The 19,284-nt window shown below is 33.4% G+C and overlaps 1 protein-coding gene across 10 annotated transcripts in view; it reads left to right on the top strand.

Moving 5' to 3' along the window:
* Positions 1 to 19,284, top strand: part of LOC129578446 (homeobox protein araucan-like) — a 63,585-nt gene that overhangs the window by 29,529 nt on the left and 14,772 nt on the right. For all 10 annotated transcript variants that reach the window (XM_055467062.1, XM_055467061.1, XM_055467060.1 and 7 more), the window contains 3 exons: positions 1,292 to 1,398; positions 1,522 to 1,843; positions 9,908 to 10,029. In XM_055467062.1, coding sequence (XP_055323037.1) covers positions 1,292 to 1,398; positions 1,522 to 1,843; positions 9,908 to 10,029 — 551 coding nt within the window. The remainder of the gene's footprint in view (positions 1 to 1,291; positions 1,399 to 1,521; positions 1,844 to 9,907; positions 10,030 to 19,284) is intronic.

The following is a 19,284-nucleotide window of genomic DNA, read 5'->3' as shown; positions in this document are numbered from 1 at the left end:
AGAGAATTTTTGGGTGAGCGCAGCAAAATTTGATGATTATGAAACTGTCATTAATTTTGAAAATCGATTCTGTCTAGTGTAAAAGCCACAAATAATCAAATAATGTATAAAATGTGATTTTATAGAGATCCCAGCCCCTTGGAACTTCATTCCTTTTATTCCAAAAACGCTTCATTCACAGATTCACACTATATCACGGTGAAACACGTGATTTGTAATTTCTAGCGAATCATCAGGATTCTTAATCCCATCAGATTCAATTTAGTGTCTGTAGTAATTTGAAATTGTTATTCGTATTGTATTGCTTGAACTTTATAATATGCCACGTCAGAACTAACATATCAATTTAAGACAACGGTTTACACTGTGTTGATGTTGTCAATTTGATGCAGAAATTTTTCTTGAAAAACCAATACACACGACAGCCATTGTAAATTAGTTATTATCAATAGGAAAATAACTCAAACGATTCGCTAGAAATTACGTATCTACAGAAATATAGATTTTCAGTATTCAGTTAGAAAATCGTACTATAATTAGAGAAATTAGGAAATTTTTCAATATAGTTGACTTTTGCATTGATGTGGTCAAAATGTTTTCACTTTAATCATCATATTTGGCTTCAGTTATGTTGGTAAAGTGTAAGAAAAATATAATTTGTGTAATGTTCAAATGAAAAAAAATGAGTTGCGAGCGGAGCGAGCAAAATTTTTCAGAGGATTCTTAACTACAGCGAAAACTATAGCTAAAATAATTTTGGGAGTCGAGCATTTTTAGGTGAGCTCAAATAATTTTTGGGTGAGCTGAGCTCACCCAAGCGTATGGCTGAATACGGCCGTGGTTTCGATTGAATGTAACCATATAAACCATTTGATTAAAACTTCTGTTTTGGAGTTTTTTAGACCACAGCACGAGTATCAAAAGCATTGATAAGCGTTCTCCAAAGTATCAAAATTTTTGCCTTATTACGATTATTTTCACCTGAACGATTTTATTTTGTCACTCCGGCTGTAGTTGGACAATATTATGAAATCATCTTCGAATATTTCAAAGTTCACCGTGTTAGCTTCTTCCATTTATACCTTCATGAAAGTATTTAGATGAAAACACAAGAAAAAATGGTTTATCCACAATGAAAACATGTTTTTTGTTTTTTGTAATATTATACAAACCTGCAACATTCAAATAATAATTTTGTTACATTTGAGAAATATAATGTTATGAATTGTAATCCAATGTAATACAATGTTTGGGAAAACTATTCAAACTGATATTTTACACATTCTTTCAGTTGCTGAGTGGAAGTGGGCAAACCACATCTGGAAGTGCCCAATCACCTGCGCCTGCTAACATCAGTTCTACTTCATCGGGCACACTGGTGGGAAATGCAAATAACAGGTAGGCGAATTGTAAAAATATTAAATAATCAGAATAATTATTTGATATTTTTGATTATTATATTTCTACTTAAAAGGAATAATTTCATTTAAAACTGATTTATAAAAATATTAATGTTAATAGTGGACCTTCAATAAGTCCTGGATGTGGGTCAGCAACAGGTGTTCCAAGTGGTGCGATAAGTCCCGGCGCGCAATCACAGAATTCAAACGCAGCCGCCGCACCAATGCAATCATGTTGTGAAAATGGGCGACCAATTATGACCGATCCTGTGTCCGGACAAACCGTTTGCTCATGTCAATATGATTCAGCGAGACTGGCATTATCCGGCTACTCCCGCATACCTTCGGCTGGCGTTAGCGTTTACGGAGCGCCTTATCCATCAACGGATCAAAATCCGTATCCATCAATTGGTGTAGATAGTTCTGCTTTCTATTCACCACTGGTAAGTTGTTTCAACTCATGCGTATAATGAACCATTTATCTTTTTTTTAAATGTCTGGAGTCCAGACTCTGGACATTACCATTATACTTTAAATGCGGCTCGAGATAAAATTAATAACAGTTACGATGAACATGACTATCTTTGGGGAAAAAAGATATGATATTTCCTAAAAGCCAATCCGCACTTCGAATTTGGCCAAACAATTTGAGAAATCTACAAATGGAATCTCGGTGCAGGCTCAATTTGAATTCATGTCAGCAACTATAGACTGGCGCACTATAGTCATTTTATCAGATATTATTATATATTGAGGTAGAGCTGGTGAACAGTAATATTATACATGCGACGCTAACATAAATAAAATAAGACATTAATTTCAAAACTTGTTTAAATCGGCAGACGTGGTGCAGTTGCAACGATAGTCCGCTATTATTGTTTTTTTTAGTTTTCTTAATTGTTTTTGCTCATGCTATTCGCTTTAAAAGAGCTGATATGTTGCCAATCATTTTTATTATAAGTTAAAAAATTCAAACGCAAATAAATCTATATAGATATGGACAGTAAAAAAATAAAATCAGCCCGTCGCCTCACGAATACTCTTTCTCATTCTCATTCTCTCGCTGTGTTTGAAGTGTAAAACATGATTGTTCAAAGCACTTTTATCAGATAGAAGTATTATTATTGTCTTTATTTTATTACGTTTTTGCTGCCTGCAAATGACGAAACCATATGAGGAAAAAGGAATAAATTAATAGAATATCATATATGTCAAGTTTTAGCTTAGCTTCTTCCCTAGCCCCGGCGAATATATATTAAGTTCAAGCTGTGTATGTTGCCATTGTGACAACCGTATGTTTTTAAAGTGCGGAATGGTGTACCTTAATCATTGTTTAGAAATAGTGGCTCCTTTGCTTGTATACGATACACGCTCTTTACTTTGTCAAGCGTCCGAAAAATAGTTATTCCGTATTTATTGCGACTATTGAGATTGAATCGTTCGCATTGTGGCCAGAGTCGGGGCTTTTGTATGGCCAGTTCTTCAGCACCAACAAGGCACGTGAATTAAAACAGAGAAAAAACCAGAATAAAATCATAAATTTCACGTCGTCTTTGTCACCATTCTTGGATAAAACATTATTCTTACAGCATTTTTATGGGTTCTCAACGTTTTTTCTGTATAATTTGCAAATGACATGAAACGATACCAGTCACTCATTATCCGTTGTATAGAATCCGAGCGCACAGTTTGATGCTCTAATCAATATATTTCAACCTTATTGTCTGGGTCTTTTCTGCACATTTTTCTATTTTTGTGGCCAGAACGTAATTGTTGCGTCATTCATCCGAACACAGGGCTTCGAAAAGACACATATCCATCCATAGAATAAACTAGATCGACTAGCTAGTTCAAATCGTGACCGATCGTGAGCCTTGGAAATAGTGCCTTATCCCATTAACTATTTTTAAATTGCGTGATACTTTCAATTATTATTAATTTTGGTCTAAAAATGACAGTAGAATTCACAGATCGTGAGATGTGTGTCCCATTTTTCTTGAACAGCGATCGAAAATTGAAAATTTGGTATATGGGTATTTCTTAGGGAATTTTTTTCCGAAATTTCTGTTTTCATTCGCTGCTCGACCCGACCAATTTGAAATCTTTTCATTGATTTTGTAATTCAATAATAATGAAGTTTTCCATTCTCATTGTTCAGAAAACCTGAACCGGGCTTAATAACTACAGTTGAAGCTGTCACTGAATAGCACCACGAATGTGGTTTGATTTTATTGCGAATTCATAATGTGAATACACCACATAACGTCATAAACAAACCACTTTTGGGGTTATGTCAACACAGTAAACACGATGGTTCTAACTTTTAGAACCGCAATATGAAATTTGGCACTAAAATCCATTTAAGTACCATTTGTACTAGAAAAAGTTCAAAATGTACTAAATCACAAATCAAAGCTTCATGTATTTATTATAGAACTTTTGAACTTTTTCTAGAGCAAATGGTACTGAAAAAAAGTTAAGTGTCAAATCTCAACATTGCTAAAATCATTGTGTTTACTGTGAAGTCCGTGGTTTGTTTATGACGTTATGTGGTGTATTCACATTATGAATTCGCAATAAAATCAAACCACATTCGTGGTGCTATTCAGTGACAGCTTCAACTGTGGTTATTAAGCTCGGTTCAGGTTTTCTGAGTGGAAAGTACACATTTCAAACTTTATTTTAAAAAAAATAATTAACCGAATTCTTCATCTGGGGAGTGCGATAGAACCTGGGAGAATGTCACTAGTCGAAAAATCAACCACTGGTAGTTAATGGGTTAAGCCAAAAAGGTGGAAATAAATTTCAATTACTGAGCTGTTTCTAGAAAAAATTAGATCCGTCTGATTAGATATTCTGAATAAAATGAAATTGTGATGCACAATTTATGAAACACCCTGCATTTTTCTCAATTGGCTAATATAAAAAAAAAGTATGAAATTAATTTTGTTTGCAGAAAAATTAAACACAAACTACATGTCATCACATAAAAAATACATCGAATCACAAGTAAATTTCTGCTCATTCATTCGTGGAAAAGCCATTCAAAGATCGAAAACTGTGCACGTGTGCAAGTATAATAAATTAAGCCAATGAGATTCGGCCATTCAAATTCACGAAATGTTATCTAAAAAACATATTTTGCGTATGTTCGTTGTCCCTTCTGTTTTTAAAATGTAATGTTTTCGGTAAACACGTTTGAATGACATTCCAAATGCAAAATAAGAATGTGTGGAATGTTGAAATGATGTATGACAACTCAATTTTTCTCTAAAAAATTCCAAAAGATGACCTACAGTGTCGTGCATAAGTTTGGGAACGATTGGACAAATCATGTTTTTCTACAAAAAAAATTAACTTGTTTTGGTTCCAATTCGTAAATCTTACCAAAACAATACATTGTGGATATCAATGAGTCAGTTCATTTTTTTCTATGAAAATTATGTGAATTCCTACAGTTCTTCGACAATATTTATAATTTATGTACTTTGAATTTGATTTCAAAATGGATCGTACCAAGAAGCGGCAATAAAGCGAAATTTAGAAAAAACCGCCCATTTTAGTTACAAAATGAACTTCAAATTACATTGCATTGCTATAGAGTTCGTGGCGCAACCGTCGATTTTACTATACAAAACATCACGTTTTTGCCGTTAAGCTCGTACATAATCCAAAATATCCACCACTGGTTAATTTATCCAAATTAAATGAGAGTTTTGTTTGTTGTGAATAGGAAATATACGACTTTGTTATTTTGGTCAATATTTCCATAGAATTTCATCATTTTTCAGAAAAAAAAATTATTTTTGCTCAAACCCCAAACAGTATTCTGACATTTTTTTTATAAATCCCCCAGTTCCCGATAATTTAAATTGTGTACAAGCCATTTCGTCAAATAATTTGTAAATATAGTGCTTTGAGCTAAAAAAAAGTTATTATTTTTGTCCAAGTTGTACTAACTCGATTTGTATCGAAATGGTCAGAATTTTTGTGAAAATGGGATTTTTTCAATCGTACTCAAACTTTTGAACATCACTGTATTATTATTTACATATTTACTGTTCCTGAAGGACAGAATTAACACATTTGTGTTACCTCGATCAAAAAGTCTCGATGCTATTGAATGAATGTGAGTGCAGTCACTGGCTTCAAAAAAGTTGATTGCATAAAGATAAAAACATCAAGTGAAAAAATCAAAATATAGAAAACTGCAGTCATGACAAAAAACTTATCTATCACATTCGAAATGTTGACATACACTTTTTGTGATATCACTTGGTTTATCACATTTTTCAATGAGTCGGCATTCGCAATCACAATGAAACCATTGAATTTGACTCTTGATCACCTTTTTATTTACGTTTTGATTTATGATAAGAAATGAAATCGAACTCATCGATGTTCAAGGGACATTTTTTCTTTGGTTCTGATTGATTAAAAAATGGAACACACAAGCCGGATTGTTTGTTCAAGATTAGATATTGAAGAAATAATCGCACATAAGCTGAGATATTAGTTTGTCAAATAAATTTTCGGCTTGCTTTATTATCCAACATACATAACAGTCGTTGATCTTTTTCAACTTGCCGCCTTGCGATATTGATTGATGTTATCACATCCTTCAAGGATGATTTTGTCAAGTTAGCAATAGTCTAGTTTGAAACCTATAGTAAAGCTGTTGTTAGAATTTCTAGCGATTCACATTCACTACACATTACGAAAAACCAATTACGATTAGAAGGCATCGAACATCTTGGAATGGAATCTCCCGAAAATAGCCACAATTCATCCAATCGACACATATATAAGCTGAAAAGCATAATAAGATGTCTAAAGTATGTATTCAATCGGTATCGATACAGATGCAATCTTATATCCATGAGAAAATCTAGATCAGAACTACAGTCATTTTTTGCCGTATTCATATGGTCTCGACTAGGTTAAAACTGAATTTTCGCTGATATCAAAATTGTATATTAAATTCATTTGACATTGGTCGTAAGTTCAGCGTAGACCTAAAATGAACAAGACTTGATTGTTTTTTCCATACAACGTAAGCTACACACTCACAACAGAAGAAAGTGGCATAAGTTAAGAAGAAGAAGAAGAAGAAGAAGAAGAAGAAGAAGAAGAAGAAGAAGAAGGAATGCTCGGTGTATACTGTAGTTTACGTTGTCGCAGTGAGACGTCGCTAGCAGGTCATTTGACGGCTTTAATGTAAAGTAATACATAAAATCGAGTCTTAGAAATAAAATGTCATAACAATTTCGATTAATATCTCTCTACCTTGGTAGGACATTTCAGATCGAGACTATACTCAATTTACGCCCAATGGAGAGAGATACAATTTTGGTCTAAAATTCGGCTAAGCCGAATAGACCAAATGAGTGTCATTAATTTGGCGTCGTAACATCACGTTTGGTTCATCCACAATTTGACAGAATATTTCTACCGCCAATAAAATTAGTGTTGCGGTTCTTATATATAAGCGTATAACATGTTCCACTAGTTTTAAAATTTGTCAAACCTTTTACTCCCGAATTACTGTTAACCGTTTCTAGTTGCCAAATGACACGGTCGCGGTTATAAAGAGCAGTTCATATTATTCAAGTAAAATTCCCTAATATAGAGAGTGGCGCCACAGCATTGCCACAAAATTAACACATAGCGGTGACAAGCTCAAACCTAGTATAGTAAATATTCTGAACTGCAGTATGCAGGCAATGGGCAATTTGCAGGCTTAGTTTTTTTAGACCAAATTATGTGAAGCACTAAGCTCATTTTGTGTCAAATCGTACTAGACCTAAATAGGGCCAAAATATATACCCAAAATGAGTGAAATCATCGTAATTGTGTATAATAACGTAGATGCAAAATGGATGAAAATAATATATAGGCCCAATTTGGAGCAACGTTTTACTCTAAATTGGGTCAACATTTACACTCTGCTTGGGTCAAAAATGCGTCACACTTTCAAGCAGAATTTGGGTCTAAATAGCGTTACAATTTTCCCATTGGATGTCCTATGAGTTGATATGTTCGTTTGTACTTTATGAACTATTTTGGGTTATTCTAAAATTAGATGTGCGTTCTATCTTGAATCAAACTGTGAAAAAAATTATTCAAGGTATAATTCATATATACGGATGGAAAATATGGGCGGTTATGCTCTCCCCAGCACGCGCGCAAGTTAACCCTCCCGACGCAATATTTACAAAAAATCAGCACACTCATATTATTTTATATAGGGTTTCGTACATTTATTTCAAATTCAATCAAAGTCAACAAGAATAGCAAAGCAAATCAATGTGTGCATGATACAGCTGTTTCTTCATATTTGCTCTGTGGGTCTTCAAATTCATGAGCCGAACTCGGTTTCCACTTGAAGTGGAATTTGTCCAGCCATTGTCTATTAACCGACTTATACGATAGCAGCATCCCATCGGTGAATTCACTTAAGTGTCACATAATGAGTTTTTTTGCGTAACAACAGCATAAAGTGCATATTTGCTGCTGAGCAGGACTGAGCTGGGTTAGATTTGATACCTCAGGCGCCTAAAGGGTTATTTTAACGCATTGAAGGGGCAAAATTTTCACTCCCAACAAATATCCACGTTGTTTATCAATCATCATAAGATGGATCTCAGCTGGCAATGAACATTTTCAACTGTAAGGGCGTCAAAATAATGTTTCAGACGCAGACGTATGCATGGGGGGGGGGTCTAGGTGTTGTCCAAGATTTGAAAATCGAAGACCCCTATGTGGAATGATGGCTCAATTGAAAGTCATCAATTTTTTGTATTCGTGGTATGGGGGCGATGAACACCAAATATTATTTTTTGGTAAATTCTGCTCTTTTCTTGCAAACAAGTCTCAGTCTTGATCATATATGTAAATTTTGCCATACGAATCAACGCAATTCCAGCGAAGCTCCAAGGATTTCAAGAAAAAACTTCCCATATAGACAGTCCAATACAGCCAAAAATCAAATGAAAAGTTTAAAATTTGATCTCCATTCTGATACAGTATTTTGTGTGCCCAATCCGTCGGTGTTATCGTTATATCGAAAAGTGTTCAATTCGAATAGACCAAATGAGTAGCTCTTCTTTGTACCAATAAAAGTGGTACATGAATATTTTTGGGCGAAAAAATTCAAGTGTCGTTTTTTCAAACAGCATTTCTTGGGACATTTTTCCAGAAAATTTCCTTTTGGGGGCATTTTACAGAAAAATTACGTTGCATTAATCCGCTCAGCGATTCATATATCTATGGGTGAGATTGAGAGTCTAGTTGAGAGTAGTGTATTTTTTTGACGACTTATAGTTTGGTAAAATGGAGTATGTTTTTATTTTATTTTACTGACAAAAAATGTGGAATTAGTATCTTCGAAAAAATTGTTAAACCGTTCAACTTTGCAGAAGACAATTATCGTATATCAATTGAAATAAATAAATTATTTGAAAATTTGCTCACCGCTTGAGAACATACTATAATTTTTCCAAAACAAAGTCTGTGAAACATCCACCACTCTCAATAACACCCATAGATATTTGAATGATCTTCAGTTTTGGCGCTCCGCCAAAAAAGTAAAAGAGACCAATAAACGAGTAAATGAAAACGGGCATTTATAGCAGGAGTTTAATGATCGGTCATTATATACATCAATGAAAATTATTGTAATTACTGTTGATATATTCAATACTGCTGATACTTTTCTTCTTATACGATTCGATGATAGCGGAAAAAATTCTTGGATAATTATCCAACATAAGTTATGCTTTGTAAAATTGTAATCATAATGTTTTTTCTTGGCATCAAGCACATTTATGCGTACAAGTGGTTTTGTGATGATTAAAGACTCAGAAGGCCATATTATTTTAGCTCCTATTACGTAATTTCCGAATCGACGAATATGGCACGTATCGGATAAAATTCTATAGGCTGGCGGCTGAAAGTTTAATTTTTTGTTATTATACAATCTGAACTGAACATACTGATGAACAGGAAGGGGAGTAAGCCCAGTTTAGCTCGGATCATAATTTTGATTTTCGGAACCTGATGACAAGAATAAGTTTCTCAAGAGAATGATCGTAGGATGGCGGGGGTGTTGGCTCCTATCTATTTTGTTGAAGACCGTCTTCTATGCCTTCAGAATTAGAAAATTGAAATGAAGATCGAAGCAGGATTAGACAGAATCCACTTTCAAATTTCACCTGCTCCCAGCACTGCGCTGCTATGAGTCTTTGTGCTATTTTTATAATTTATTCAAAAATTAAAGAAACTCATTTATTTCATTATACTTTCAATAAATAAATTTTTCACAAACTACACACATGATGAACCAAATGATATTTTGAAACAATATTGATTATCTCAAACCGAGCACAGCAGTACAAGTCCATAATTTTGATCATTTTGATTATGATAAACAAAGTGTTTGCTTTTTTTCAACAAAATTGTTTTTGGACAGAGTTCTAAATTAATTAATTTTTTGTTTCTTCTGATAGAGTAATCCATATGGCCTAAAAGATAGTGGGCCCCCCGGTACTGATATGGGTGCGTGGACATCAGCAGGACTTCAACCAACTACAGGATATTATCCGTATGATCCAGCGCTAGCTGCCTATGGGTATGTACCAATAGCGATCTCAAATTATAAAATCAAAGTTTCTTTTTTGTGGTTTTCTTTTTCTACTCCTTCCCTATGTTTATTCTTCTTTGTCGTGCATACTTGTGTGAACTTAAATTGGTAGTTTCCATGTTTTACATGCTATTTTACCAGTAGCCATAACTATATTTCACACATAAACTCGTTTATGAAGAAATCAAAATAACTTTTTTGTGAATAAAAATATTAACATAAAGATTTGAAAACAAACAATCCGGTAGAAATTACAAATATAATAAAATTATAACTTATTTTAATGGTGCATTTTCATGTGGTGTGAAGTGAAACAACGAAGGAACACAAATGGTTATGGAGGAATAGATTTACGTGCTAATCGTTTGCACAATGTTTTTACCGACTTCCTTTCCATTTTGCCTTGAATGGTATTAAAAAATTTGTATAGGTTCTGATTTGAACCTAGAGTGGTTGCTATTTTATGGTTGAAGGGGAAAACAATATAAATTCCACATCAATGTTGCATGATTTTCACGATTGAAATTCATTCAGAGGTTTTGCTCAAGTTATTGATTTGAAATGTATGATTAAACATGCTATTATGCCGTTAAGGGTATTTATCACTTTGAACCCATCAGAAAAAAATTCATTTGCCAAAATTTGCATAGAAGATCACGTTTGTTAGCTGCATTACAGACTAAAACACATTGTAACCCGCCAACAATCTGCTGAAGTGTAACAAAAATGTAAAATACATTCAATAACAAAGGAAAATGAAAGGAATGTAGTTTCGTGATCGAAGTAATTTTTTCACAATTTTTTGTCGACACATTCGTTTTCTTTTTATGTTATTTCATCAATTTGGGGGTACAGCTACACACTTTGCACTTTATCAATATAAAGGAGTTGTGCATTAATTTTTAAATATACTCAACGCCTTTTTTGGTTTTCCATAATAGGTAATCAAATTTTTACCGAACAAATGCTACGAAAATGAAATTGCAAATTTATGCTAATATTTTCATGTATAGATTTACAAGTCAGTAGCGAAACAGGCGATGTGCAACGAAAGCACCTTTCATGTGTGAGTGACGTGAAACGGAATCAAAGAAAGGATCTAATAGAGTGTACAACACATATTGTATTTGGAAGGAACATACATGTGCAACGCATCCAGTTAACATTAAAGGATAACCATATTACAAAATGTATATGGAAAAACCAAATGTCGCTAAATGCGTTTAGATCTATATGTATCCAACTTACATAATTGGAGCCAGTTGAGATTGGCGAATAAATAAGATTGAATAAAGATAATAACTTCCAAAATTGTCGAGTTAATTTTATGCAAATCGTGGAAAGTATTACGACAGCGTCTACCTGCAAAACAATTTCTATGATCTTTTTCCTCGGTTCAGAACACTGGGATGGTCCTACACTAACAACAACAACATTTGCAAAATGAAATCCGTTCAAGAATTTTTCACTCCACGGCGCTAAACGTTGGTCAAACATTGCCGTCAAAATGTGTGGCGTGGTGTGGCGCTGTTGGTTTGACGTGTAATCAAATTGAAAGTATTGTGGTGGTTCAAAAAATATCAATATACATAAGCAGAGCATTGAAGCTGCTGCATATATATTTGCTGCTGGTGAACAGATCTGTTCGACAGCAGCTGTTGCTTGCGTGCATATTCGCTGTGAAGCACGTTCGTTCATGTATCGATTCTCGCGCACAATGTTTGTCTCTTTCATTCACACGGAACCAGACAGAGAAGCATACAGATCACACGAGATACATCGTAAGCGACGCGCGCGTGCACACACATAGCTGCCGTTCGCGCCTCGTGTGTTTTATACGCTTCTCTGTCTGGTTCCGTCTGAATGAAAGAGACAAACATTGTGCGCGAGAATCGATACATGAACGAACGTGCTTCACAGCGAATATGCACGCAAGCAACAGCTGCTGTCGAACAGATCTGTTCACCAGCAGCAAATATATATGGAGCAGCTTCAATGCTCTGTACATAAGTACATATATAAAGTTTTGGGAATGAAGTTTGAAAAAAAACAGACCTTTCCAAAGTATACGCAAAAGCAGCACTTAAATCCGTCGCGCACCAAAGAGGTACTTCATGCTATGAACTTGATACTGTTGCGTTTGAATTTTATTGCCGCAATTACAACTACAATATCTTTCTCTTTCGTTTATGACCTTCGGGTTCCTGTTTCTACGCATTTCGCTAATGCTTGTCTCTTATTCTTAACGGTTCATATGTATGTTATAATTGTGTGATACTGATCGTATTAATGCATACTTCCAAGATTTTCAACGCCGATTTATGATCGGATAAAAACGAATTTTCTCACCCCCAATCGTGTTAGAAGGAAGTAATGCATTAATTGAGGGCCTGAGAGTGAAAGTGACCAACAAAAAGTTGAGCGTAAAAGTGACCTAATTCCATACAAAACACATGCTACCGTCACACTGTTTTGTGTGGAGTTAGGTCACTTTTATGCTCAACTTTTTGTTGGTCACTTTCACTCTCAGGCCCTCAAATATTATTGGGAGTAGCTCCGATGTAGGAGTTTTTCAAAAAGAAAGTTCTTCCTTCATATTCATGAAGGTAGCAGTATTCTTTTGAATTTTATTTTTCATTGAGTATACACCGTATAAAGAACGGGATGAATCCCATTTACAACTTAAGGTACCATTTCCTAGGCGGCCGATTTTTGTCGCCGATTCAAGAGGGCATTCGGAATTTCTGCTATAACTTTAGAGCCACTGAACGGATTTTAACAAATTTTATATTTTTTGAAAGATGTTAACGTCATCTTTCTAAAAATACAACATTTTTAAAAGTCCATCAAGTGGTTCGATAAATATAGCAAAAATTCTGCAAATCGGCCAAGATCGGCCGCCGGTCATCCGTCGATTTAAGCATTTTTCATTAGCACCGGTTGGTTTGCTTTGCGACATTTATATTTTAGACCTCTTCTAAACGAGAGGATTATTTGAATGAAAACATTGTTTGGATAGAGTTTGGCCGATGCATGGGATATTTAAACAAAAAAAGAAGAAAGCGAGCGTTATTTAGAATTTTAACTCTCGAAGCACATTCGAATTAGGCGAGTATTGTGCATTAGATAATAACATAATTGGTAATGAACAATCTGAAAATGAAACAAAAAACTCAAATCGTACGATGGTTTTGAGTATAAAGTGTAATTAGAGTAGCTGAATTGGTATTTACACTATTCATTGAGACTTGTATTCTGTTGATCATTTGTGAATAAATATATTATGCATATTATTGTCGCAACAATCTGTACGAATAACCATCATTTATGTGATGGTTATGCAAGTCGACGCCATCAATGTTACAAGTGTATAAAATACATAGCACAGTCTTGTTATTATTATACTTGTATTATCACAGGATACGCCATGTGCCTAAAGCAAAAACAAAACAAAACAAAACAAAGCTCAAATTTACAAAATAACAAATTAATTCAATCGTGTTGGATACGTGCTTTTTAAAACAATCTTCAACTGCTTGTGGTATGCAGTGTGTAGTAGAGAGTTGTGTCAACATTCAGAACTGGGTACTTTTGTATAGTTCGTTAAAGAAATTCCGAAGATTACGATTGCGAATGTGCAAGTAAAAGGAGATGATTAAGAGATGAGATAAGTATTCATCCTCTTACACTTAGTAATGAATTACAGACGAATTATTGTTCAACGAAAATTATTTAATTATTTCAGAATATATCTTTTCAATCCGTCAACATTGCGTGCGTTTTGCTTGTAATTATGGAAATGGATTAATTTTTGTTGTTGTTATCAATGTCTGGCGTTTGGAAATAGCGTATAATTTTAAATTAATTTGCACCTAACGCCACTGTGCACATACTCGTAATCACGTCTCTCAATCTTTCATTTTATCTCTCTTTCACTCTTAGCGTCTTATTTTTGACTTCCTTTTCCCTTATTGTAACCTTTTATTAACAGCGACTAAAAATAATCAAAAGCAACAGTAATTGTGTATATGGCTTTGGCAACGGATTACGAAGCACATACAATACACGCAAAAGCCGATTTCGTTTTGATTTTGCAAATAATAACCGCAAACAATAACAAAAACTAACAATTAAAGTAACGGAAGGTAATGCCAACGATGCCAAAGCACGAATGCGCCTATTTTCTACCGCTAATCAAATAAAATATAAAGAATGGTACACTTCGTGCATGCTCGACATATCAACACTGAAAAAAGAGAAAAATGAAACAAGAAATACATTTCAATTTTATGCTCACGTTTAATTTGGAATTTAATGCTTTTCTCGCACTTTTTCGCCTCATTCGTTGTTTTTCTTCTTCTTCTCTTCTCAACCCGTTATTTCACAGTATATACTTTCTGCGAATAATGACTAAAACGCTGAATCAAAATGTGGTTAAAGAGGAAGATGACCCATCTTCCATTACACCTGAACTGAATAAAACTAATTTATTAGTTTATTCATTAAAAATCAATACAATCATGAAAATATTGACATTTAAATATTATGAAAGAATGAATTTGAATTAACTTTGAAGTATCGATGACATGGAACATTACATATTCCTTGTGAAGATGGTTAATTTACTTATTTTGAATACAAGTTCTTTACTAAAATTTCCATAGTAAAATATTCCAATCTGTTCAAGTATTCTTTTCTTCTATTTCAATCCAAGATTCACCTTAAATGCGTTTGAAATTATCACTACTCACTACATCGAAAAATATTTCCTCTGCATTTAGTCCAAAATCTGCGATTAAGCTATATAAAATATTAGTATACTTACTGCAAGAGTTCTTAAATGTTCATACACGATTTAGTTTTGGTTTTCAGCGGAACAGAAAAAAAACGAGATCAACAGCACAATAAAGGTGTAAAACAACTAAAATGTGATCCCCTAAAATACTCACATAGAATGAAATCTTTGTATATGTTCAGTCGCTATCGAGTTTTTTATTCGCTTCATGCACATTTCATACATTAATTTTCATAATAAAATTATTATGTTTTTTTATAATAATAAATTAATCGACAATGCATAGCTAAGAGAGCAACAAAATACAAAATCATTTATAAAATATTCCACTAGATAGACATGCACATATATTTAAATCTATTTATAGGGTATCTACGTGTAAAGTTATTTACACTCTTTTAGATAAACTAAATAGAAAGAAAAAGTCGTTGCTGATGGTGCATTGTTTCGTGAAACGTTAATCCAGCTCGCAAGTGTGGTGTTTTTTTTCCTTATCTCTACCATTACGTTGATCTTCAAGGCCACATACTATTCAGACTTTTTTAAACGGTTCAAGTTTTATTCCCTCGAATGATTTTTGAGTCTGCGAATGTTTGTGTTAACAGGGCTAATACCGCCCATCTTCAAGCACAATTGGCTGATACAATAGTTTACAATTATTTCGGCATTAAATTTCAATAATTATAATTATTGAAGACGCTTTTCACATTTAATATGATATGTCTGATCGAAATTTGTTGGATTCATTTACCTGGTTGTATATAGGCTTGGTGCCTATGAAAATGAATCATGATAAACGTGATGATAATTTTTGCTGCATACAAAAAAAAACAAAAAAAGCAGAACAAAAATTGTAATTGAAAAAATGTTCTGTGTACATTGAATTTATTGTATATTCTCCACACACGAGCAGTTAAATGTTGTATTTCATTACCAAATAAAATTTTTTACGCCATGTAATCAATTTACAAACTCCTGGTTTGTCGTGTATATTTCGTGCTGAAAACCATTTCTAAAACTTTTAACTTTAACCTTACTACTTTCTTTTTGTGTTATTTTTCTGCTATCGCAACTTTCGTTACTCAACTCGGTATAATGTATGTACATGCCCAACTTTTATTTTTCTTGTTATCTTTACATATTTATTGAGAAACATTAAATACCTATTACATTCGAATTTGACTATATTTGTTAAATTCACGTAAGTGTTGATTATTATTTTTTCACAAATTAAATTAAATTTTATTAAAGATATATTTGATAAATTGTTTCCTTTGTGAGAAAATATGTCAATCATTATTTGACAATTATAAATATCTCATTTTCAAGGAACTACTATGCATTTCTTTTATAGAATAATGGTAAATATGCTAGAAAATTCATACACAATCGACACTGCAAAATTAATATATTTTCTCACAATGACATTTTTTTCTCCAAATATATAATTGGAGCACAGCAGTATATAGAAATAAAATTGTACTTTCGGGGACGTTGAATGTTAAATTTAAAAAAAAGTTAACAAGAGAAAGGCGGCTTTGGTAAAAAAAAGAAAACCGTTTCAATTCTTTCTTGATAAAGGCAATATGACAAGTCTAGTAAAATTGATGAAAAATCCTCTTGATACGCTATGTATGCCTCTCTCTTTCTCTCTCTCTCTGTGTGTGTGTGTGCAGAAAGAAAACCTCCGTAGAAGACACATCATATTCCTGAAAAAATTAAACGAACACATATGCCATACTCAGTTCAGCTTGTTGAAATTGCCATTCGATTCGGTAGTAGTAACCTGTTCGTAAAACTTTCCCTAAAATGTGAAAAAAGGGAAACGGGGGAGGAAAACGGACAGAAATGAAACCAAACGCAATAAAAATAAAATAAAATGCAATCAAATACATTTATTCGTTCGGTTTATTTCGTACATTGCCAAGTACTTTTTTCCCTTGCTCTAACCCTCAATGAATGTCATTCCCATTTTGCGTTCATTTTCCCTTCACTTCCAAGGATCGAACAGTATTTGCGTTTGGTATACGGAAAAAGGAAAAATATACCAAAGATATTCGATGTGAAAAAAGTGCGTGCGAGCATGCTTTTGCCATATATCAAAGATTTTTCCATTGTTCTTTTCGAGTATTTTGGTACTGTGCGTATTGAATGCAAAAGAGACCGTTGTTTTATTTAATATTGATTACCTTCCAAAATGAATTGAAATGCGAAATATATGAAGTTAAATGGTCGAGTTGATGAATTTCACATTTGTTTTCCATGATGAGGAGGAAAAACTGTTATTTTAACGCAGATTTTCTACATGAGCAATAACGTTAAACAAGTCTAATAGTCCAAAAATTCCCCATTAAGGTAACATTGAAATGTTCATTCCAAAGTTCTTTCGATGTGTGTGTGTGATGGAATGAAAATCTAGATTAAATTTCATTGTGAACACTCATGAAGTTATTCGACTCAACAAATATTGTGATTTTGAAGGTTTTTTTTGGTATTTGAAATATTATCTTCATTTCTTCCAAGTTTTCGTAGAAACTCCTAGTCTTTTCGGAATTACTAACGATATTCGTTTACAATACATATATACAATATTCGTTAAAAATTTATAAGTTCCAGTTTCTAATTGAACGGATGAGAAAAAATTGTACGAAAAAACGGGATAAGTGTTGTTGTAATCACGGCTTAAAACCCCGAAAAATTTATTTTGATGTACCGTTTTTGCGTACCAACTTTTTCAAGAACCGTATTTCAGAAAGACGTAATAAAGTTCAATGAATATTCTCAGGAATTCAATTTCGTTAATTTTTTGTTGATATTTTGTATGGCATTTCTGGTGAGCAGACAACGTTTACATGTTGTACAGTTGCATACCATTTCTTGTTGCCAACTTATAAAAATAAATAATTTTAATTAAATCTTTCGTTAAATATTATTCTCATAAGAATAGAGCAAATTTTCTGTACGATTCAAATGAGATTTGAACGAGTTGCTTGTTTTCCAATTGGGACTGGAATGTATTTATAAGCGTTTGTATTTTTGTGATATAATTACTGAATCAATTTAATATTGTGGTTGAGCCAACAATATCAATTTCTTTACCTTGGTGATGAGATCTTTGGCTTCATTTTTCAACAAATAATTTTTGTTAACAAGTACAGTTGTTTATGCACTAATAACAATATTTGATGAATAAAAAGTCCCTAAATCGCCAAAAAAAGGTTTAGGACTTGATAGTTAATAGAATTGCCGGAAACACTGATGTGCAGATTGTATCAAACATTAATTCACATGTTTCAAAAATAAGCATCGGCTTGCCTTTATGTGGTGGTGTTTTTAAATTTTGGTCCATTTATGATGTGCTAATATGTAATACCAAATTGCAAACTTCGATGGAATAATGGTGCAGGAAAGCAATGTTCGCGATATGATGTCTTCACATATATACGCTATTAAAAGCATTGCTTTTAAACGGCATTTTGGATAACTGCATCGAATAATGTGTGCAAACCGGGATGGAAAATCCAAAAGTCGTGTCTGTGTGTACACACATTCATGCATAATCATGAACATATAGGAAAATAAATCTATCACTATGTTCGGCCGATCGATATTTTACAGTCGCCATTTTGTTGCCATATCATTATCTGTCGCTTTCTACCACTTGAACCACAGTGTGTAGTTCAGGGAGCATGTGTCTATATGAGAGAAAAACTTGAAGTACATTATTGAAACAATAGATTTAAAAAAATTCCGTTCACAGATAGAATAAGGAGTACTGACAATTGGCGCATAAAGTTCAATTTGCACTTCACATTTAAGGTTCAATCAAACTCAAACACAAGTTTTTGAATGTTTTTTCGTTAAATTCTTAGTCGGTTAACGGCCAAATTGTATGGTTAGCAGCTCTTATGTTCTGTTCTTTTCAACATGGAAGTTCCAATGCATCCGCCTAAATCCGTTTTGTTGTAAGCAACGAGGAGAGATAGACTCAGGAACCAATTCGTTATATTAAAATTGATATGTTTGAGTTATGCACACAGAGAATTTGATTTTTGATAATCAAAGTTTTCAAACATTTCTGAATGGAAAAAAATCCACAGGAGTAAAAATCTTTTGCATGTAGATTGTAGAATCAGTCATAGATACACTAATATGCAAGTTTGTGAACTCGAATAGAAAGAAAACACGACACTTTTGTTCATATACTTAACGTTAACTGTGTTAGCATAAACATTACATAATTTCCAGTGCGCTGCCATTATATGTGATGGAAATGTAGTGATATGAGACTTTTACACCATGTTTGGTGCTTGTAAATTTTACACAAAAACATGGATAAACATTGTGAAATATTTGCAAATTCCACATATTTGCTTATGTATTCAGAAAAGCAGAGTGTGTTGTTACTGTACAGTTGTGCACAACCCCATGTTCGCTTTGAGTGTTGT

Source organism: Sitodiplosis mosellana, unplaced genomic scaffold (genome assembly GCF_009176505.1).
Source record: "Sitodiplosis mosellana isolate CC-2019 unplaced genomic scaffold, AAFC_SMos_1.0 Smas_scaffold_6226, whole genome shotgun sequence".
In the NCBI taxonomy this organism is placed as follows: domain Eukaryota; kingdom Metazoa; phylum Arthropoda; class Insecta; order Diptera; family Cecidomyiidae; genus Sitodiplosis; species Sitodiplosis mosellana.
This window is presented reverse-complemented; position numbering and strand designations above follow the sequence as displayed.